At 42.3% G+C, this 20,073-nt stretch overlaps 1 protein-coding gene across 5 annotated transcripts in view; it reads left to right on the top strand.

Annotated features, from left to right (window-relative positions):
* Positions 1-20,073, top strand: part of MBOAT1 (membrane bound O-acyltransferase domain containing 1) — a 110,819-nt gene that overhangs the window by 12,273 nt on the left and 78,473 nt on the right. Inside the window, exon 2 of one of the 5 annotated variants that reach the window (XM_059880422.1) lies at positions 912-1,008. The exons of the other annotated variants lie outside the window; for them this stretch is intronic. Coding sequence (XP_059736405.1) covers positions 988-1,008 — 21 coding nt within the window. The 5' untranslated portion in view covers positions 912-987. The remainder of the gene's footprint in view (positions 1-911; positions 1,009-20,073) is intronic. 5 annotated transcript variants of the gene reach the window in all.

Below are 20,073 nucleotides of genomic sequence, written 5' to 3' on the forward strand. Positions count from 1 at the left end.
CCTTTCCCAGTCTGAAGTCAAGTCACTTATACAAAAAGTACAGTATACCCCAGTACTCTCGAGTATTTTTGAAGCATGGCCTCTGAATTACATTCATAAAAAAAAATTTCATGAAAAGATTATATCAAAGCAGATACAATCTGGAAATATCTTTTTGTGGCAGCAACTTATAAAAAAATTAAGAATTCAGTCTGTGTAATTTGATCACAGTATTTGGTTGTGTACTTTTTAGAAGCTTTCTATTTTTAGTAAGTCAACCCTTTCAGTAAATAAGACAAAGGAAAAACTTGCTGCAGACTTATTAATGACAATTTCTAGTAGTTTTGCCAGAAAAGCAAAAGGATAGAGAATAATCAATGGGAAAATTACCTTCACATAGTTTATACTGGTTAAAAATAGGCTTTATTAAAAGACCACTATCCCTTAGGGCTCAGTTACATGACCATGTGCCACAAGATGAACTCATTAACCCATTTGTAATGGGTTTTTACTTGGCCAAAAAATATGTACTTGGTGAATCATTTACCAACTTCCTTATAGTAGAAGGGCTCTGCTTATAACTGTTGTCAGTGGTTAATCTTCTCTGAAGTATGTTTTTGAAAGTCCACACGGCATTAAAGCATCTCTAAGTGTTGAACTAGGATTTCTGGGGGGTGGGAAAGGGGGTTGGTGCTGAGGGTTTCCCAACCATCCTAGTGTTAAAAATATTCCATACTCCAGCTTATCTACCAAAAGAACAACACAAAGCTTGGGTTCTTGTTTCATTTGAAAAAAAAAAAGAGCAGGGTTATACTGGAAAAGTTTTCTTCAGTTCTAAATTCATATTTCAAACAAGTAATTAAAAAATCCTGTGGTTTGTCCCCCCCTCGCTTTTGTCTCATTCCTCATTCTGTGCTTCTTTTCTGAAACAGAGTCGGCAGAGGTACATACAACATAAAGTTGCTAAGGCCTAGAGGAAGTTGCTAAATTCAAAAGTCATCTTGTGAAATGTCACGAAGTGGTTTAACTGTGAGTGTCATTGGGTTGAGACGTCTCCTCCGAAGACGTCCCCCACCCATCCCCACCCCTGCATGATTTGTTGCTCTGTCTTTCTAAAAATTTAATTTCACTTATTTTAAATATTTATCTGTTTTAATTGAACATGATTTGTGTTTGATTAGCTCATTTTGGGGGGTTTTTACTTTGTGTAAATACAGATTTTAAGAAATTAGTTTTCTGACTAGGTAGTTTATGTATTTAGTGTCAGAATCACAAGGCAGAAAAGGGGGGGTAGGATGAAAGGTCAGTCCCAGTGGTGATCCCCCACTTATCCCCCATCCCCCTAGTTTGAAGCTGCTCACATTCCCTCCCCACTGGCAGCCAGTGGCACCCTTTGAGAGGTAGGGGAGACATCCATGTATATGGAATCTTTTTGTCTTTTCTGATATAAGCGAGAGTGTAGGTTCCTCCACTCTTCTTTAAAAAAAAAAAAGAAAAAAAACCAGCGTCTCCTAGGAATTGATTCATATCTGTGTCTACGGAGCTCTTGCAATGCCGACTTCCTTTCTGCCTTTTCTGAGAGTTCTGTTTCTGTGCTTCCAGGAGTGACCTCGTCCTTTAGCCAAGGCTGAAAAACGCTGCTGGGGGTGGGTGATGGAATCGGGGCGGGGTCCTCCACTTTGGCATGGTCCCCAGGAATGTGTAGAGTGAGGACCCCCTCCAGTGGGACAGGTTGGGCGGTTGAATGTGGAGCTCAGGAGGAGGGGCAGAATGGGGTTTGCCTCCAGTTTCTGCTGGGAGGGAGAGAGATCCACTCTGGACTTAGGCTTGAGGATGTTGAGGATCATCTGTTCCTTGTGGCCCAGGGATTCAAATGGCTCTGCCTCTCTCAGACGTGAGGTCCATGGCCCGTCTCCAGAATTTCTGCTCTCTCCATCTGCCAGAAACAATGCTCCTGAAGTCCAGTGCAGCTCTAAAATTCTGTGATTCCAAGATCTTCAACAGTAGAGGGAAGGCTTGGTTTCAGATTGTAAAGGAACTCTTCTTGAGGGTGAAGACCCCCTTTTCTTTTTCCTTTTCAGTGGATGAAGCTCAAAGAATTGCACCTGTATATGTTCCTTTCTTATTTCTTTCAACGAAGTGTGCGCATTTCCACGCGTGTTGGCTGAAGTGAATAGAACTTCAGGGCTCTGGAATTGCTTTGCTTCCACCTCCTTGTTAGAGTCCGGTCAGAATGCCTTAGAAGTTTGTGTGCTTTGCTCTGGAAATAAGAGTAATTTATTCGAAAAGAGCTTCTATTTCTTGTTCACATGTTTGAGGAGAGAAATGTTTATCTTACTAAACAATTATTCGTTCGTGAAAATCACCTGATGAGCCTGAGGATTAGGGGTGAACCAAAAGTCCTTTGTATCTTTACTGAAAGTGACTTAGATGCATGTGATGATTTTAATAAATCTGACTTTAAAGTAAAAGTGAATCTGAAGCACAAATACATACTGGTGTAATTGTGTGTGAAAAAGAGCTTCTATTTCTTGTTTACTAGGGATGTTGAGCTGGTTTTCCTCCCTTCTCTATCCCAAAAGAAAATTGCCCATTCATCTCTAAACAGTAAGTGTTAACTTGCCTGCAGATTCAAAAGGAAGCAAATCAAATTGGATTTGAAATTGTATTCAGAGGTCCACTTTCTCTACCCTGTGGAGGGAAGAACAACAACAAAAAATTTACGTTTTTTTTTTTTTTTTAATGACTGGGGTCTGGGGGTGGAGTTTACAAAAAGGATATAATGAAAGGCTGTTTTGTAGTCTGAGCCTTACTGAGTTATCATTTACCTCAGTTTCATAGTGAGCTTGACCTAGTTGCAAATCTTGAGTTACGTGTTTTATCTTTCTATAGAGGTATTTAGAGTGTCTTTATAGATACCTTTATCTGATGGCTAGTTTGTTATCTTAATTTAAAAGAAGACTGAAAGGAGGCTATAAACTAAAAGTAATCTTTTCATCAGAGTACAAGGTGGGGCCCAATTTCACTGTCTTGAGCAATAATGAATTATGACTGTGCACCTTCGCTATTTGAAACTTCGAGAGACACTGAAGGACAATAGTAAGCTGTCAAAGTGATTTAGAAATTGACCACTTTTTTTAAATGAGAACTGGAACACCGTCTGTTGTATGCTTGGCAACCCCCAAGTATTTATTAGAGTTATATGTATCAAGATTGGTTCTCCATTGCAAAGTTTCTAGAGGATATGGTATAGTTAGAAAGGAGCAGGAAAAACGGTTAAAAGGACAACTGAATTGAAGGTTCCTGAACAAAAGAAAGTGAACTTGAGTAGAGTTGACTAAAGGTGGCCAAAGCTGCAGACTGTGGAATGGTGGTGATCAAGGAGGACCATAAAATGCTGGTTTGGTAACCGTATCAGGGGTGTGCCACTGATGCATGTCATTTCCTGAAGATGGCCTTGAACTTGATGGCCTCAGAGAACTCCTTTGTCATGTCATTTTATAGGTATCCTCTCTTTAGCTTGAATGAAAATACTAAGAGTCTCACCAATATTTCCAGAAGCAACTGGTATACCGTCTAAGGTTTGCTCTTTGCTTCATAATAATAGATCACGTTCTATGGTAATTAAAAAAAAAAATCCCAAATTTATTTTGGAATAATTTTAAATGTACAGAAAATTTGTAATGATAGTACAAAGAGTTTTTGTATATGCCTTCCCCAATTTTCCTCATTAGGTACCCTTGTCAAAAGTAAAACATCAACACTGATAACTGTTAAACACATTGCAGACTTTTTGAATTCCACCAGGTTTTCAACTAATGTCCTCTTTCTAATCTGGGATTCTGTACCTTACAATTCACCCATTTCAGGTGTTCAGTTCAATGTTTTTTAGTATCTTCACAAGGCTGTGTGACCATTTTAATAACCAGGATGAGTCTCAGGAGACAGAACAACTAATGTGTGTTGTGTCCTGGGGCAGACAAAGAGCATTAGGCAAGTCTTAGGAAATCTGAATACAGAGCAGGCTTCAGTTAATACTAATGTATGGATATTGGTTCATTAACTGTGGCACATGAAACCTTTGTATGTAAGATGCTAATAATAAAGGAAATAGGGTTAGGCTATAGGAGAACTCTCTGTACTATCTTTGCAATTTTTCTTTAAAGCTGTTCTGAAACATAGTTTATACTTAAAACATAATGCTATTTAATTAAAAAAATTTTTTTAATTAAAAAATATTTATTTATTTTCGGCTGTGCCAGGTCTTACTGGGATCTTTAGTTGCAGCGTGTAGACTTCTTAGTTGGGGCATGCATGTGGGACCTAGTTCCATGACCAGGGGTAGAACTCACACCTCGTGCATGAGGATTGTGGAGTCTTACCCACTCGACCACCAGGGAAGTCCCTGCCTTTTTTGTTTTTAATCAAGGATCATTACTTGTGCCGTGTCTGTGAACACTGGGACCAGTGTGGTTTTAGAGAATTTTCTAGCCAGAAGAATGAAAAGGAAACACACAGTTACCCTGGTACGTGTTTGTTCTTTACATTCACTTTTGCTTTAAAGTCAGATTTATTAACATCATTGCATGCATCTAAGTCACTTTCAGTAAAGACGCAAAGAACTTTGGTTTATCCTGAATCCTCCAGCTCCTCATCAGGTGATTTTCATGAACAAATGATTGTTTAGTAAGACAAGTATTTCTCGTCTTGTAACATAAAACAGCAGAACCCCCCTCCCCCAAGCCCCCACCTCCACCTCCGAACGAAACTCTCCAGGCATTAGCCATCGCTCGTTGAGGGTATTTCCTCATTAAGTTTTGACCTTGGAAGTGCTGTTCTGCATCTCAGTTGCCCATTCAGCAGAACCATTCTAAGTGTCTATTGCTTAAGCCAAAAGAATTCATGCAAAAAACTCTTCTCAAAGAATTATGGAGGGCAAGCTGTAAAAAGTCGACCACGTTTTAGACCCAGGCTGTGTAATTGATATTTGTGTTTCCTTCTGACTTCTGTCCTGTGAACTCACCCTAGCTCAGTTGTAGTAGGAGCAATGCTGCAGTAGACTTTGAAGAGCTGGGTTTTAGACTTAGAGCCAGTCTTTTGTAGATGTGTAACCTTTTGGGGCTTCCCAGGGGGCGCTAGTGGTAAAGAATCCACCTGCCAATGTAAGAGATGCGGCTTTGATCCCCTGGAGAAGAGAATGGCAAACCACTTAAGTATTCTTGCCTGGAAAATTCCATGGAGAGAGGAGCCTGGCAGTTGCAGAGTCGGACTTGACGGGAGCACATGACCTTGGCCAACCTATTTAAGCTTTCTGAGCCTGATCCCTTATTTGTAAAATGAGCTATTATAGGTACATTAAGAGTGGTTTGAATTTCAAATGAGGCGGGTGATCCATGGGGAAGATTTTAGTAAACTGTTCATCAATTATGTGCATGCTGCTTGCTGTCACTTCCCCATCACCCCTTCCATCACATTTTTGAAGCTCAGAGGGAACGATACATGCTCAGTGCTCATGTCACAGCACTGAGATTAAGTGAGGTGGGTGTAGGTGGTGTTTGGAGGGGAAGTTGAGTTTTCAGTTAGTATCTGGTGATGAGTAAGAAAAGACTCAATTTTGAGGATTCTAGGGGATGAAAAAATTTAGTACTTCAAGACAGAAAAGATGGGGCAGAAGAAGGCAGTGAGTAAAGACAAGGATGACAGCTAGGGGAGGGGTGGGGGAAACTTTTTTTTTTTGACTGTAGTGAAATGGGAAAGAGTGGATCCAAGCTGAAATATAAGTAAATTTAGTGTATCCAGGAAGTGAGAAAGAACCTCTCATAGGAACCACTCTTTATCTGATAAACATTACTTCTTATCAATGAAGAGGCGGGGTTAGTTAGTTTGGGTATGTTCACAGCCAGCAGTGTGGCTGTACCTGTGGGATATTAGGAAAACTCAATTGTCTTCTGAAACAGACACCAAAGCTCAGGTATTTACTTATTATCAGCCACTTAGATATATAAAAGACAAGACTTCTATCTCTTCAAAGAAGAGGAAAATACAGCTTAATTCCTCAGGAGGTATGGGCCACATGTATATTTATTCTGTCATATGGCAAGAATTCTGCTTTCAACTTCTGGTCTCTGTGCTAACCTAGCTACGCATGTGTGCTAAGTTGCTTCAGTCATGTCCGACTCTCTGTGACCCTATGGACTGTAGCCTGCCAGGCTCCTCTGTCCATGGAATTCTTGAGCTTTTTGCAATGATTGCTTCTTGCATACTGTGCTAAGCACTCCATATGAATTATCTAAGCCACACAACCTCCTATGTGGTAAGTGACTTGTTTTAGGTCCCGTGGCTGGCCTACAGTAGAGCCAGGATTGGGACTCAGGAACTTTGGGTTCTTATCCAGTCTTGTGTTTTATGCCTAAGGGCTTCAAGTGCCTCCTCAAAGCAGGGCTGATTAGAGAGTATTCAAAAGAGTATTTGGTAAGTCTGGGAATGAGTTAGAATACACAGCAAGTTTTGTAGCTGTCCTCTTTGACTTTGGCCACCTGATGCCATGAACTGACTCATTGGAAAAGACCCTGATGCTGGGAAAGACTGAAGGCAGGAGGAGAAGGGGATGACAGAGGATGAGATGGTTGGATGACATCACCGACGCAATGGACATGAATCTGAGAAGCTCTGAGAGTTGGTGATGGACAGGGAAGCTGGAGTGCTGTAGTCCATGGGGTTGCAAAGAGTTGGACATGACTGAGTGACTCAACTAAACTGAACTCTTTGGCTTGTGGCATGTGGTAAAATGACCCAGGGGATGTGTTAGGCTCTCCTGTCCATAGCCGGTGATGCTGTGGAGGGATGGATGGTCACAGCAGTTCACTCTGTGCTGCTTGAGTCACAAGCCCCTCAGTGTTTAATGCTACGTGTTAGCTTTTGAGAGTGACATTGGAGGGACTTCCCTGGTGGTCCAGTGGTTAAGACTTTGCCTTCCAGTGCAGGGGATGAAGATTTGATCCTGGGTTGGGGAGCCAAGATCCCATGGGCGTTGTGGTCAAAAAAGCAAAACATTAAACAGAAGCAACGTTGTACCAAATGCAATAAAGACTTATAAAAGAGAGACCTACTTATAAAAGAGAGACCTCGGAAAACAAGAAGAGCTGAAGGAAGGTGAGAGCCCTGGAACCTAGTTCCTGGGAACAGGATTATTGAAGGAAGAAGAGGTGTTTAACTTAGAGAAGAAAAGCCTTAGATAGGATCCCGTAGTAGTGTTCAGATATTTGATGCATGTAATTATGCTGTGTCCTCAGCAGAATTGAACTCAAGGGATGGAAACTTTAGGGAAGTAGGCTTCAATTTGTCACAGCATTTCCTATTGATGAGATTTATGTCAATAAAAGAATTGGTCATCATGGAAGTTCATGAGTGCCCCGTCCCTGGCAGTTTTTAAGTATTCAAGCAGAGGCGGTGTGGTGATGATACTCCTGCCATCAGGATCTACTCCCTTCCTTCCTGATAGCCCTCCCTGCTTGCTCTGCGTTCTTTGTTTATCCAGCTGTCAGTCCACAGTGGTTCTAGTTTTAGTATCAGCTGACAAACAAGTCAGTGGTTTAAGGAGCGCCTTTTCTCAATGGACTTTTAAAGACAGAAAGATCCCTAAATGATAAGCAATAGCAGAATAGTTAGATTGAATTATAGTATACTCAAGCTATGAAATTAGATACACGTATTAGAGAAAATGAGGTCAGGTTGAAAGATAGTCATCATATTGAGTGAAAAGAGCAAGTTGTAGAACAGTATGTGTATTATGATCTCCTGTCCTGATTAAAAAATAAAAATGCCATCTCTTCCATCTATTCATCTATCTGGCTTTGGAATGATAGTCACTACCATGTCGCTAGCCATCGCAGTGACCTGTGAAGATGTTCATGTCCCTGTCTGGGTGCCAAAGAAAAGGAGCAGGCAGTCTGCATGCACACTGTCCCAAAGAAGACATACAGATGGCCAACAGATACGCGACAAGATGTTCAACGTCACTACTCACCAGGGGAATGCAAATCAAAACCACAGTGAGATACCACCTCATACCTGCCGGAATGGCTATTTCAAAAGGATAACAAGGACTGACAAGGGAACCCTTATGTGCTGTTGATGGGACTATAAACTGGTGCAACCACGGTGGGAAACAATACGGAGATTCCTCAAAGAATGGAAAAAATAGAACTGTCATGTAATTCAGCAATTCCTCTCCTGGATATTTACTCAAGAAAACAAAAACACTAGTTAGAAAAAAAGATATAGGTACCTCGATTATCTCTGAAGCATTGTTTACAGTAGCCAAGATAGAGAAGCAACCTCAGTGCCTGTGAATAGATGAATGGATAAAGGAGATATAGTATATAAATGCAATAGAATATTTTTCAGCCACAAAAAGGATGAAATCCTGCTGTTTCTGACGACATGGGTGGACCTGGAGGGTATTATGCTACGTGAAATAAATCAGAGAAAGACAAATGCTATTTGATGTCACTTATACGTGCAGTCTAAAACAGAAGACAGAACAGAGTTATAGATACAGAGAACAAACAGGCGGTTGCCAGTGGGGAGAGGGGAAAGTAATAGGTGAGGGAAACTAACAAATATAAACTTGCGGTTCTAAAATAAGTGAGTACAGATATAAAATGTACAGAGAGGCGAATATAGTCATAGCTATGTAATATTGATGTATGGTGATGTAACTAGACTCATTGTGATCGTTTTGAAATATATAGAAATATGGAATTATTATGGTGTAAATGAAACTTACATAGTGTTGTAGGTCATTTATGTGTCCAAAGCAAACAAGCAGTCTCATAGAAAAAGAGATCAGAGTTGTTACCAGAGGTGGGGAGTGGATGAAGGTAGTCAAAGGGAACACACTTGCAGTTGTAAGATAAATAAATACTCAGGATGAAATGTACACCATGCTAAATATAATCAACACCACTGCTAAGTCGCTTCAGTCGTGTCCGATTCTGTACGACCCCATAGACGGCAGCCTGCCAGGCTCCCCCGTCCCTGGGATTCTCCAGGCAAGAATACTGGAGTGGGTTGCTATTTCCTTTTCCAGTGCATGAAAGTGAAAAGTGAAAGTGAAGTCGCTCAGTCATGTCCAACTCTTAGCGACCTCATGGACTGCAGCCTACCAGGCTCCTCCGTCCATGGGATTTTCCAGGCAAGAGTACTGGAGTGGGGTGCCATTGCCTTCTCCAATAATCAACACTGCTGTATGTTATGTATGAAAGTTGTTCGCTGAGTAAATCCTAAGAGTGTAGGATTCATCACAAGGAAAAAAGGTTTTTTTTTTCTGTTTATTTCATTATGTATCTCTAAGAGGTGATGGATATTCCCCAAATGTACTGTGATAATTGTTTTGTGATGTATGTCATTCGTATCATTACGCTGTACACCTGAAACTTACACAGTGCTGTGTGTTAATAACATCTCAATAGAACTGGAAGGAGAAAAAAATAAGGACTCAACATACCCCCAGGAGCTTCCTGGGATGCTGGGAGTCCTAAAGAGGAAGAATGCCTTTCTGGGGCAGAAAAATACTCTGTGTATTATCTATAGGTTTGTCTGAGCATTTACTCCTTTGGGGACTTGTTCTAAATTTTGCTCACTCGGGGAAGTTGGGTCTCCCATGGTGATCAGACACCTTGCTATTTCTAAGGCTGAGCATTTGTAGATGTGGATATCTGTTGTGTTGTTTACTGTTCTTAGTCTGCCATGTCTGTTCCCACAAAGATTCCAAAGCCTCTCTGAGCACCCTTGAGTCATTTTCTCTAGGTACTCTTCCAGTTCACAGGGTTGCCACTTATGCCCCACACAGGCAGACCTTGGAGATATTGGGGGTTCAATTCCAGACGACTGCAATAAAGCGAGTATTGCATTTTGATTTCCCAGTGCGTACAAAAGTTATGTTTACACTATACTGTAGTCTGTTAAATGTGCAATCGCATTGTGTCTAAAAAACCAATATGCACACCTCAGTTAAAAAATAACTTATTGCTAAAAATTGCCAACCATTATCTGACTACACAGGGTTGCCACAAACCTTCAATTCGTAAAAAAACATTACCTGTGAAGCTCAGAGACGTGAAGTGCAATCAAGAGGTATGCCTGTATAGTGTTCCCATTTCACTCTTAAACTTAGGTAGAAAGCCAGTGTGCCAAGTTTCTTCGTTTCTTGACCTGACTTACGGAAATTCTTTTTTTTTACTCCTTATTCTTTCATATTAATCCAGGAGCCTAACTCTTAGTGTCATGACTCTGTTATTCCTTCTCTCCTTTGCTGAAGATAGAGATTGTTAACCCCTTCTGGCTTTTTAAATTGTTTTAAATTTGTAAAATAAGAAGTTGGAACTGTTTTTGTAGGGGAAGTAGGAAGAAGAAAGTGAGCTCTATAGAACCGCAGTAAAATTTGCCCTGGAGAACACTCCCCATAAGTTGTGGGAGAGCCCTTTAGATGCTTGTACTAGATGTATCCATATATTTTGTTTTGGAAATTTCACAATTATCCTAACAGTTATCTTTCCCACTTCCTCATTTTACAGACAGGAAGGGCTTGGTTCCTCGAGATTACAGCAGTAGTCCAAGGACACCCTAGGTAACTCATGGCATAACTGGCTGTCAGACTCCAAAGTCCATGCTATTTCCTATATGATGTGTTTACTGTTTTGCTCGTGTCTTCAGAATTAGTAAAACATGACCGTAGTGAAAAGACTAGATCCCTGGATTACGGTTATTGCACACAGATTTCCGTTATTGCGCTTAATCACTCAATTGTGTCTGACTCTTTACGACCCCATGGACTGTAGCCCACCAGGCTCCTCTGTCCATGGGATTCTCCAGGCAAGAATACTGGAGTGGGTTGCCACTCCCTTCTCCAAGGGATCTTCCTGATCCAGGGATCGAAGCCAGGTCTCCTACATTGTAGACAGATTCTTTACCATCTGAGCTACCAGGAAAGCCCAGAGTTGCCATTGGTTGGTGTTTAAATATTCCAGGAATCTTGAGAATCCTCTCTTATGTCCTGGGAAGGACTTTATATTCACATCTGAATGAGCAAGTTGTGATGTTCAAAGATGTCTTAGCGGAATAAACATAGGAAGTTATTTTTATCCTGAAGATGTTTAAGTTTGAAATAAATATTTCTAACCAACTTGGTAAATAGTTTTATAACCATATTTACAGGCTGCAAGTTTGCTTAAAACTGAATGGCTTATGCTCTGCTTTCCATTTGTTGGAGTGTGGAGCTTGTTTGATTACCTGGAAAGTAAGTTAATCGGGAATTACTCAAGGCACTATGGTTTTTCTCCTGACTTCCTGATTAGTTTATTTACTTTTGGAAGTAGATGCTTGCTCTCTCTTATGGCTTTCTTAAGTCCCCTACTCAGAGTTTAAACTCCTTTACATTGTTCAAGGTGTACTTTGATAGAATATTCTAATTTGTGCTACTTCTTCAAAGATTTCATCAGGGCTGTACTTAAAAATGATGATGTTTCAGGCTGACCTTATTGACCCTCCAGATTCAGATCCAGTGAACAACCAGGGAATAACTTGCCCGGTAAACTTGCTTCCAAGAAGCTGTGCTTATCCATTCCCCACAGGGTCACAGTATTGCTTCGCCTTCTGTTTCTCATTCTCTTACTCTGGGCTGCAGGAAGGGTGGTGACCCTCAAGACATATGGATTTGTAGTTGCTTGGACCTGGAGAATGTAGGCAGCAGCAAGAGGTATGTTGGAAGCATCATTGGAGATGGAAGACTTACTGGTACAGCCACTATGGAAAACAGTGTGGAGAGTCCTCAGAAAACTAAAAATAGAATTACTGTATAATTGACCAATCCCACTTCTCGGTATATTTACAAAGGAAATGAGATCACTGTCAAAGAAATATCTGCATCCGCATCCTCCTGTTCAGCCCCTCCCCCGACCCCCCTCCACCAAGCAAAAGGAAGTCTTGCCATTTGTCAGGAGTGGATGAACCCTGAGGGCATTATGCGAAGTGGGATGAGTCAGTCAGATACAGACAAAAACTGTATGATCTCACTCATGTGTGGAATCTACAAGAGCTGGCTTCGTGTTGAAATGCCCATGATCATATTGAAAAGTTATGGACTCTTGTTCCCTGGGGCAGTGAGCCTGGTGGGAGGGAGGAGATAGATTACCTACAGATGAAGACAGAGCTGAAGCTTCCAGCAAACTCCAGGCCTCTCACCTTCCCGCCCCACCGTCTTCCTTCCTCTCAATCATTTATGGATGTGACCCAGTACAAAGACAGGGAGTCAGAGCTGGTGTTAACTCCCTGTTTTTTTCAGTTTTTATAGGTGAAAGTGAAAACGTGAAAGTCGCTCAGTCACGTCCGACTCTTTGAGACCCCACGGACTATACAGTCCACGGAATTCTCCAGGCCAGAATACTGGAGTGGGTAGCCTTTCCCTCCTCCAGGGGATCTTCCCAACCCAGAGATCAAACCCAGGTCTCCTGTATTGCAGGTGGATTCTTTACCAACTGAACTCAGTGTTTATATTGGAGCATAGTTGATTAACAATGTTGTTGTTAATTTCAGGTATACAACAAACTGACTCAGTTATTCATGGATCTATTATTTTGCAAATTCCTTTCCCATTTAGGTTATTACAGAATACTGAGTAGAGTTCCTTGTGCTATACAGTAGGTCCTTGTCCTTCTTGGTTATCTATTTTAAATATAGCAGTGTGTACATGTTAATCCCAAACTCCCAGTCTATCCTCCACCCTCTCCATCCCACCTCCTGGTAACCATAAGTTCATTCTCTAAGTCTGGAGTCTATCTCTATTTTGTAAAAAAGTTCATTTGTATCATTTTTTTTACAAAAGATTCTGCATATAAGTGATACCATATGATATTTGCCTTTTTTGCTGACTTCATTTAGTGTGATAATCCCTAGGTACATCCATGTTGCTGCAAATGGCATTATTTCATTCTTTTTAATGGCTGAGTAATAGTCCATTGTATATACATCCCACATCTTTATCCATTCATTTGTCGATGTACGTTTAGGCTGCTTCCGTATCTTGGCTATTGTAAACAGCACTGCGATGAAATTGGGGTGCATGTATCCTTTTATGAACCATTTTTTTCTCTGGATATATGCCCAGGAGTGGGATTGTGGGCTCGTACAGTAGCTCCACTTTTAGTTTTTAAAGGAACCTCCATATTCTTCTCTATTATGTCTGTACCAATTTATATTCCCACCAACTGTATAGAGGTGTTCCCTTTCCTCCACACCCTCTCCAGCATTTATTGTTTGTAGATTTTTTGATGATGGCCATTCTGACTGGTGCAAGGTGATATCTTATTGTGGTTTTGTATTCTAGTATTTCTCTAATAATTAGCAATGTTGAATCATGTGCCTCTTGGCCATCTGTCCTCACTGCCTTTTAAGACTTTTCATCTGTTGAATGGAAATGATAATGGACCTGCGTCATGGTTTTGTTAAAGGAATGAAATGAAAAAATAGGGAAAATGCTAAGACTATAGGGAGTATAATTTTGATTATCGTGTGTTGGGCTCTGACCTAGGTGCTGGGCTTACAGAGATGAGTAAAACTTGTTCCTTGACTACAGAGAACTCAAACATAGCTAGAATATAGATTCACACACAAATTGCCATTATGTTAAAATATTAGATACCTATAGTAGTATAGGGGCTTTCCTGGTGGCTCAGACAGTAAAGAATCTGCCTGCAATATGGGAAGCACAGGTTGAGAAGATCCCCTGGAAAAGGGAATGGCTATCCACTCCAGTATTCTTGCCTGGAGAATTCCTTGGACAGAGGAGTCTGGCAGGCTATAGTCCAAGGGGTCACAGAGTCAGACACGACTGAGCGACTGATCACACACGGAATATAACTGGTAAGCAGAACAGAAATACTGATATTGGGTAGTCATTCTCTTTATCTCCCACATAGGAGACTTTCTCTGCAAATTCAGAATTGAATCAGAAATAGATTGAGTCTGCTGGTGGACATCATGGTCATGGTGATTGAGCCAGGCTGACCAGATAGGCCCAGCTGCATCATTTGTCTGTACCCGGATGGGCTGGCTGTAGTACCTCTTTACCTATTTGGTGTTCATGTAGTCAACTATTTTGTCGTTTTCCCCTTGTTTAATAAAATCCTGGCAGACTTCTTCTTTCTGTAAACACATTGTCTAGATCATAGTACTGTGGACTGTCGTGAAAGTTGCTCAGTCATGTCTGACTCTTGGCGACCCCATGGACTATACAGTCCATGGAATTCTCCAGGTCAGAATACTTGAGCAGGTAGCCTCTTTCCTTCTCTAGGGAATCTTCCCAACCCAGGGATCGAACCCAGGTCTCCTGCATTGCAGGCAGATTTTTTACAGCTGAGCCACAAGGGAAGCCAAGCCGTGGACTAGATAACAGTTTATTTTAGTTACATTCTAGCCTGGAGGGTAGGACCACCTGGCAGGCTCCTTGGGTGAGAGAGTGAAGAGGGGTCCAGAGGACAGGGATTTCTCTCTGGCTGCAGTCATATCCTTGGCCCTTTGCAGAGGGGTGGGAGATAAGGCCAGGGGGTTTCCGGTGTCTGGAGAGCTCTGTGTGTCAATTTGTTCTTTTTTATAAATATAATACCAACTGTTGCCATTGTGTTACCTGAATTTTTCTCCACCAATGAAAAATTCTCCATCATTTTCCATAATAAATATTGGGGTTTGAGAGTTTCATTTTTGCCCCCTCCAGTGGGTTGTGAATCAGTTGAGACGTGCACAGGTGTCAGCTAGGGTGCTTGATAATGTCTTTGATAGTGAGAGAGCTCAAACAGAGCTGGGGACCGTAAATGTGAGAGCTCTTGCAACCTGAACTGAGCTGATTTATCCTGATGATAGATGTGCGTGTTGTTAATCCCTTCCTTCAATTTGTGTAGGTGTAACATAGTTTCTCAATGGTCTGAGGCGTTGTGAACGTACACACCTGTGCCCTTGAGTCGTGCTCTGTGTTGGAAGCATAGTCTTCACTTTGGATGGCCCCTCCTTCATCACCTGGTCCCCATGGAGATGTGAGCTCTCTCCTCTGGATGCCCGTGGGCTTCCTGTCTCCTGTGTTTGAGGACAAGATGATGCCTTATGCTTTAGGGGCTTCCTGGGTGGTGCTGGTGGTAAAGAATCCACCTGCCAATGCAGGAGACATAAGAGACATGGATTTGATTCCTGGGTCATGAAGATTTCTCTGGAGAAGGAAATAGCAACCCACGCCAGCATTCTTGCCTGGGAAATCCCATGGACTGAGGAGCCTGGCGGATTACAGTCCAGGGGATCGCAGAGAGTCAGACACAACTGAAGCGACTTAGCGTGCATGCACGAATATGTGCTTTTTGGTCTGTTTTATTGATACTTGCTTTATCCCTTTCTCTAGAAGGTGGGAACCAGAGCGCCTGTCCTTTTTCTACCATGGCACCATCCTGAACTCTGGGACTAGTTATTTAATTGAATACATTTAAGTGATGACTTTTCATCCACCTTAGAGTTCAAGAGAGAAGAAAATAAGATGGAGAGAAAAGGCCAGCAGTTGAAAATAGAATAAAATGGGAGCAGGGATTTCCCTGGTGGGCCAGTGGTTAAGACTCTGTGTGATTCCAGTGCAAGGGTTATGGGTTCCATCCCTGGTCAGGGAACTAGAGTCCCCTATACCATGCAGTGTGGGCTCCCCCTAAAGAACAAAGTCAGAGCAGGAAGAAGGAAGACAGAGGGAACCTGATAATAAAGAGGTGAAAGAAAAGAAATGTTTAAAAAGGAAAGAGGTGACACGGGGCTGAGACTTGTGCTTCCTCCTGCACTGAGATGGCCCTGCCCCCTGTGAGTGGCTCTGATCACTCTTGTGTTGGGGGGAGGGGTACTTAACGAGGAGGGTCACCACAGCAGTGACCAGAGTGTTACCCCTAATTCAGACCTCTCTACTGCAGCCACCAAAATGGGAAACAGCCTCAACAGGCCAGTCCTTTGGCAGCTGTGAAGTAGACAAGATTACATTATCTGGTTTCTATTTTCAGCCTGCCGTTAACACTGCCTAAAACTGATCATTTCAAGGCAATCATTTGCTACTATTTCTGTTTTCATTATATGTCTCCTTAGGCTCACTGCTTCTCGGGTGGTGCTAGTGGTATGCAGGAGACATAAGAGACGAGGGTTCGATCCCTGGGTTGGGAAGAATCCCTGAAGGAGGGCACAGCAACTCACTCCAGTATTCTTGCCTGGAGAATCCCATGGCCAGAGGAACATGGTGGGCTACAGTCCAGTCCATGGGGTTGCCGAGACTTGGACATGATTGAATTGACTTAGCAGGTACAGGCACAGGCTCAGTTTGGGTGACATCAGAGTGGTTTCTGATCATTTCAGTTTCTTTCATTCTTAAATTTTAAGTTCTGTTGAAGTCTTCCTAAACGTCCAGGTGGAAAACACAAGTTTACATAAGGGTATGCCATTTATTAAATAGAAGTTTTCATTAAATTCGCTTGTCTGTGGATACACTGTAGGTTTTTAAGTTAGAAGATGAACATTAACAAGTAATTGGTGTTTGTTGAGTGGTAGAAAGAAGCGTTGGTGTCCTATTTAAAGGCTAGACATTTAAATAACGTTTAGCGTAGCTCAGAGTGAAACTTTGTGGGCTGATTCATCAAGTGCAGAGGATTTTTGAGTTTAATTAGCAAAATACCAGAGCAGCTGATTCTGTTGGGCGGGAGCAGAATGTGGGGTGTAGGAGATCCAGGGCTACAGGTGGTTATTGGAACAAGCAGGGGGTTAGTTAGCTGCCCATGAGGCCTGAGTGTCCACACTGGGAAGCCCTGGAGAGATGACAGGAAGGGGAAAACAGTGGAAAATGCCAGGACATTTTCATGGGGAAGGACAGGAGAATCGGGTAACATAGGAAGATGGCCAGTAGTGAGAGTGTGGAGGGATTGGAAGTGATTGGAAAAAGGAATTGGGGGGAATTAAAGCAGGTTCAGTGACATTAAACTACATCAGAGTTTTATTGAAAAGAGCCTGAGAAGTGTCTAGTTTTTGAGCAGTGCCACAACTATCTAGATAAGGATTCACTCTTCAAGGAAGAAACAGTCTAGAGTGGAGGTGGCCTGAACACAGACACTTAGGGGACCAGACAGGATGTGATGGGTGCAATGTGCGGGCATGATGCAACTGCAGAGGCTGCCAAAGGGAGGGAGGGAGATACAGCGCTTGGCTTCTCTGATTTGTTGAAGGAAGCTATTGGCTTTTTCTTTTTTTTTTTTAAATCCAGCTCTTGGGGCTTCTCTGGCAGTCCAGTGATTAGGGAGCTGTGCCTCAGGGGGCATGCGTTCAGTTCCTGGTTGGGGAGCTAGGATCCCACATACTGTGCAGAATGGCCAAGGGGGGAAAAAATGTAAAATCTAACTCTCAGCAAATCCCTGATAGAAACCAGGCACCCACTGTAGGTTTGGTGAGCTACACTTTTAAGACTGGCCGTTCAGTGGGATGACCTTGCTCCACTCATTGTTTTGATGTCAGTACAATGACTTTATTTCCTGTGCTGTTGGTATAGTCTTTACATGAAGTGGATCGGTTTACATGAAGTGGGTCAGTTCATCATCACCTGTCAGATGCCAGTCAGCCTTAGGCTGAGTCACTTTATCCAGCCAAAGCACAGAAAGCATTTATAAGTATTTTTGAGTTAGAAAGGATATTATGGATCATTAATATGATCTCCTGATTTTTCCTATTGGAAAGCTTAGGACCTCAGGGGCTAATGACTGTCTAATGTTCAGTGCATAATCGTTGTTGACTTCAGCCCACAATGAGCCTGTCTCAGACCTAGTCTGTGTCTGGTCCAAGATTAGGCAATGGGTATCCACACTCTGACACCAGGTGTGCTTGGCAGGGACATCACGTTTAGAAGAACAGCAACGACTACTTTTTAAATATTTCCCAGAATCCTGTGGTCCTTTTCTAACACTGTCATGTTTTTGTGGCCAAGTATTGCCCTGGGATCTCTTTGGAGGGAATGATGCTGAAGCTGAAACTCCAGTACTTTGGCCATCTCATGCGAAGAGCTGATTCATTGGAAAAGACTCTGATGCCGGGAGGGACTGGGGGCAGGAGAAGGGGACGACAGAGGATGAGATGGCTGGATGGCATCACTGACTCAGTGGACGTGAGTCTGAGTGAACTTCGGGAGTTGGTGATGGACAGGGAGGCCTGGCGTGCTGCGATTCATGGGGTTGCGAAGAGTCGGACACGACTGAGTGACTGAACTGAACTGAACTGATTGCAACCGTGGAATCTTCATAGTGTTAACAGTAGGTAGCCATGGCAGGTTCAGCTTTTGCTCTAAAGAAAAATGGTGTCATGTGGGGGTGGCTTTGGAAGGCCATTCGTTGAATACACAGTAACCACTGTGTGTACATTACCTGCACACTGGAGGGACTTTCCTGGTCATTCTGTGATGGTGCCCCTTGCCTGCCGCCTCCTCTTCCCCATAGAATTTACATCCCTGGAAAACTGGTAGCAGGAGGCAGGAACTTCTGCCTTGTACCCTGGAATGGTCTGACTTAAATGTCAAACAAATAGAAAAACCGCAATAGGAGACAGGAAATTGCATCTTGGCTTAATAGGCTTTTGAGGTGAGTAATTTTTTTTTTATGTTTACACCACTGAAAAAACTATAGACTCTAGAGCAGCGGTCCCCAACCTTTTTGGCACCAGGGACCAGTTTCATGGAAGACAATTTTTCCACAGACTGGAGGTAGCGGGCAGGTAGGAATGGTTTCAAGACGGTTCAAGCGCTTTACACTTATTGTGCATGGAAAAAGCAAGAGAGTTCCAGAAAAGCATCTGCTTCTGCTTCATTGACTATGCTAAAGCCTTTGACTATGTGGATCACAACAAATTGTGGAAAATTCTGAAAGAGATGGGAATACCAGACCACCTTACTTGCCTCCTAAGAAATCTGTATGCAGGTCAAGAAGCAACAATTAGAACCGGACATAGAACAACAGACTGGTTCCAAATTAAGAAAGGAGTATGTCAAGGCTGTATACTGTCACCCTGCTTATTAACTTGTATGCAGAGTACATCATGCCAAATGCCAGACTGAAGCACACGTGGGAATCAAGATTGCCAGGAGAAATATCAGTAACTTCAGATACGCAGATGACACCACCCTTATGGCAGAAAGCTAAAAGGAACTGAAGAGCCTCTTAATGAAGGTGAAAGAGGAGAGTGAAAAAGTTGGCTTAAAACTCTGCATTCAAAAAACTAAGATCATGGCATCTGATCCTGTCACTTCACTTCATTGCAAATAGCTGGGGAAACAATGGAAACAGTGAGAGCTTTTATTTTCTTAGGCTCCAAAATCACTGCAGATGGTGTTTGCAGCCATGAAATTAAAAGACACTCCTTGGAAGAAAACTATGACCAACTTAGACAGCATATTAAAATGCAAAGACATTACTTTGCTGACAAAGGTCTGTCTAGTCAAAGCTATGGTTTTTCCAGTGGTCATGTATGGATATGAGAGTTAGACCATAAAGAAAGCTGAGTGCCAAAGAATTGATGCTTTTGAACTGTGATGCTGGAGAACACTCTTGAGAGTCCCTTGGACTGCAAGGAGATCCAACCAGTCCATCCTAAAGGAAATCAGTCCTGAATATTCATTGGAAGACTGATGCTAAAGCTGAAACTCCAGTACTTTGGCCACCTGATATGAAGAACTGACTCATTGGAAAAGACCCTGATGCTGGGAAAGATTGAAGGCAGGAGGAGAAGGGGATGATAGAGGATGAGATGCTTGGATGGATGGCATCACTGACTCGATGGACATGAGTTTGCGCAAACTCCTGGAGTTGGTGATGGACAGGGAAGCCTGGTGTGCTGCAGTCCACGGGGTCGCAGAGTCGGACAGGATTGACTTGACTGACTGATACTTACTGTGTACTTTGTTTCTATTATTACATCAGCTCCACCTCAGATCATCAGGCATTGGATCCAGGAGATTGGAAACATGAATGGATTACATGTAAAACCCAAAGGACTTTC

Source organism: Bos taurus, chromosome 23 (assembly GCF_002263795.3).
Source record: "Bos taurus isolate L1 Dominette 01449 registration number 42190680 breed Hereford chromosome 23, ARS-UCD2.0, whole genome shotgun sequence".
NCBI lineage: Eukaryota > Metazoa > Chordata > Mammalia > Artiodactyla > Bovidae > Bos > Bos taurus.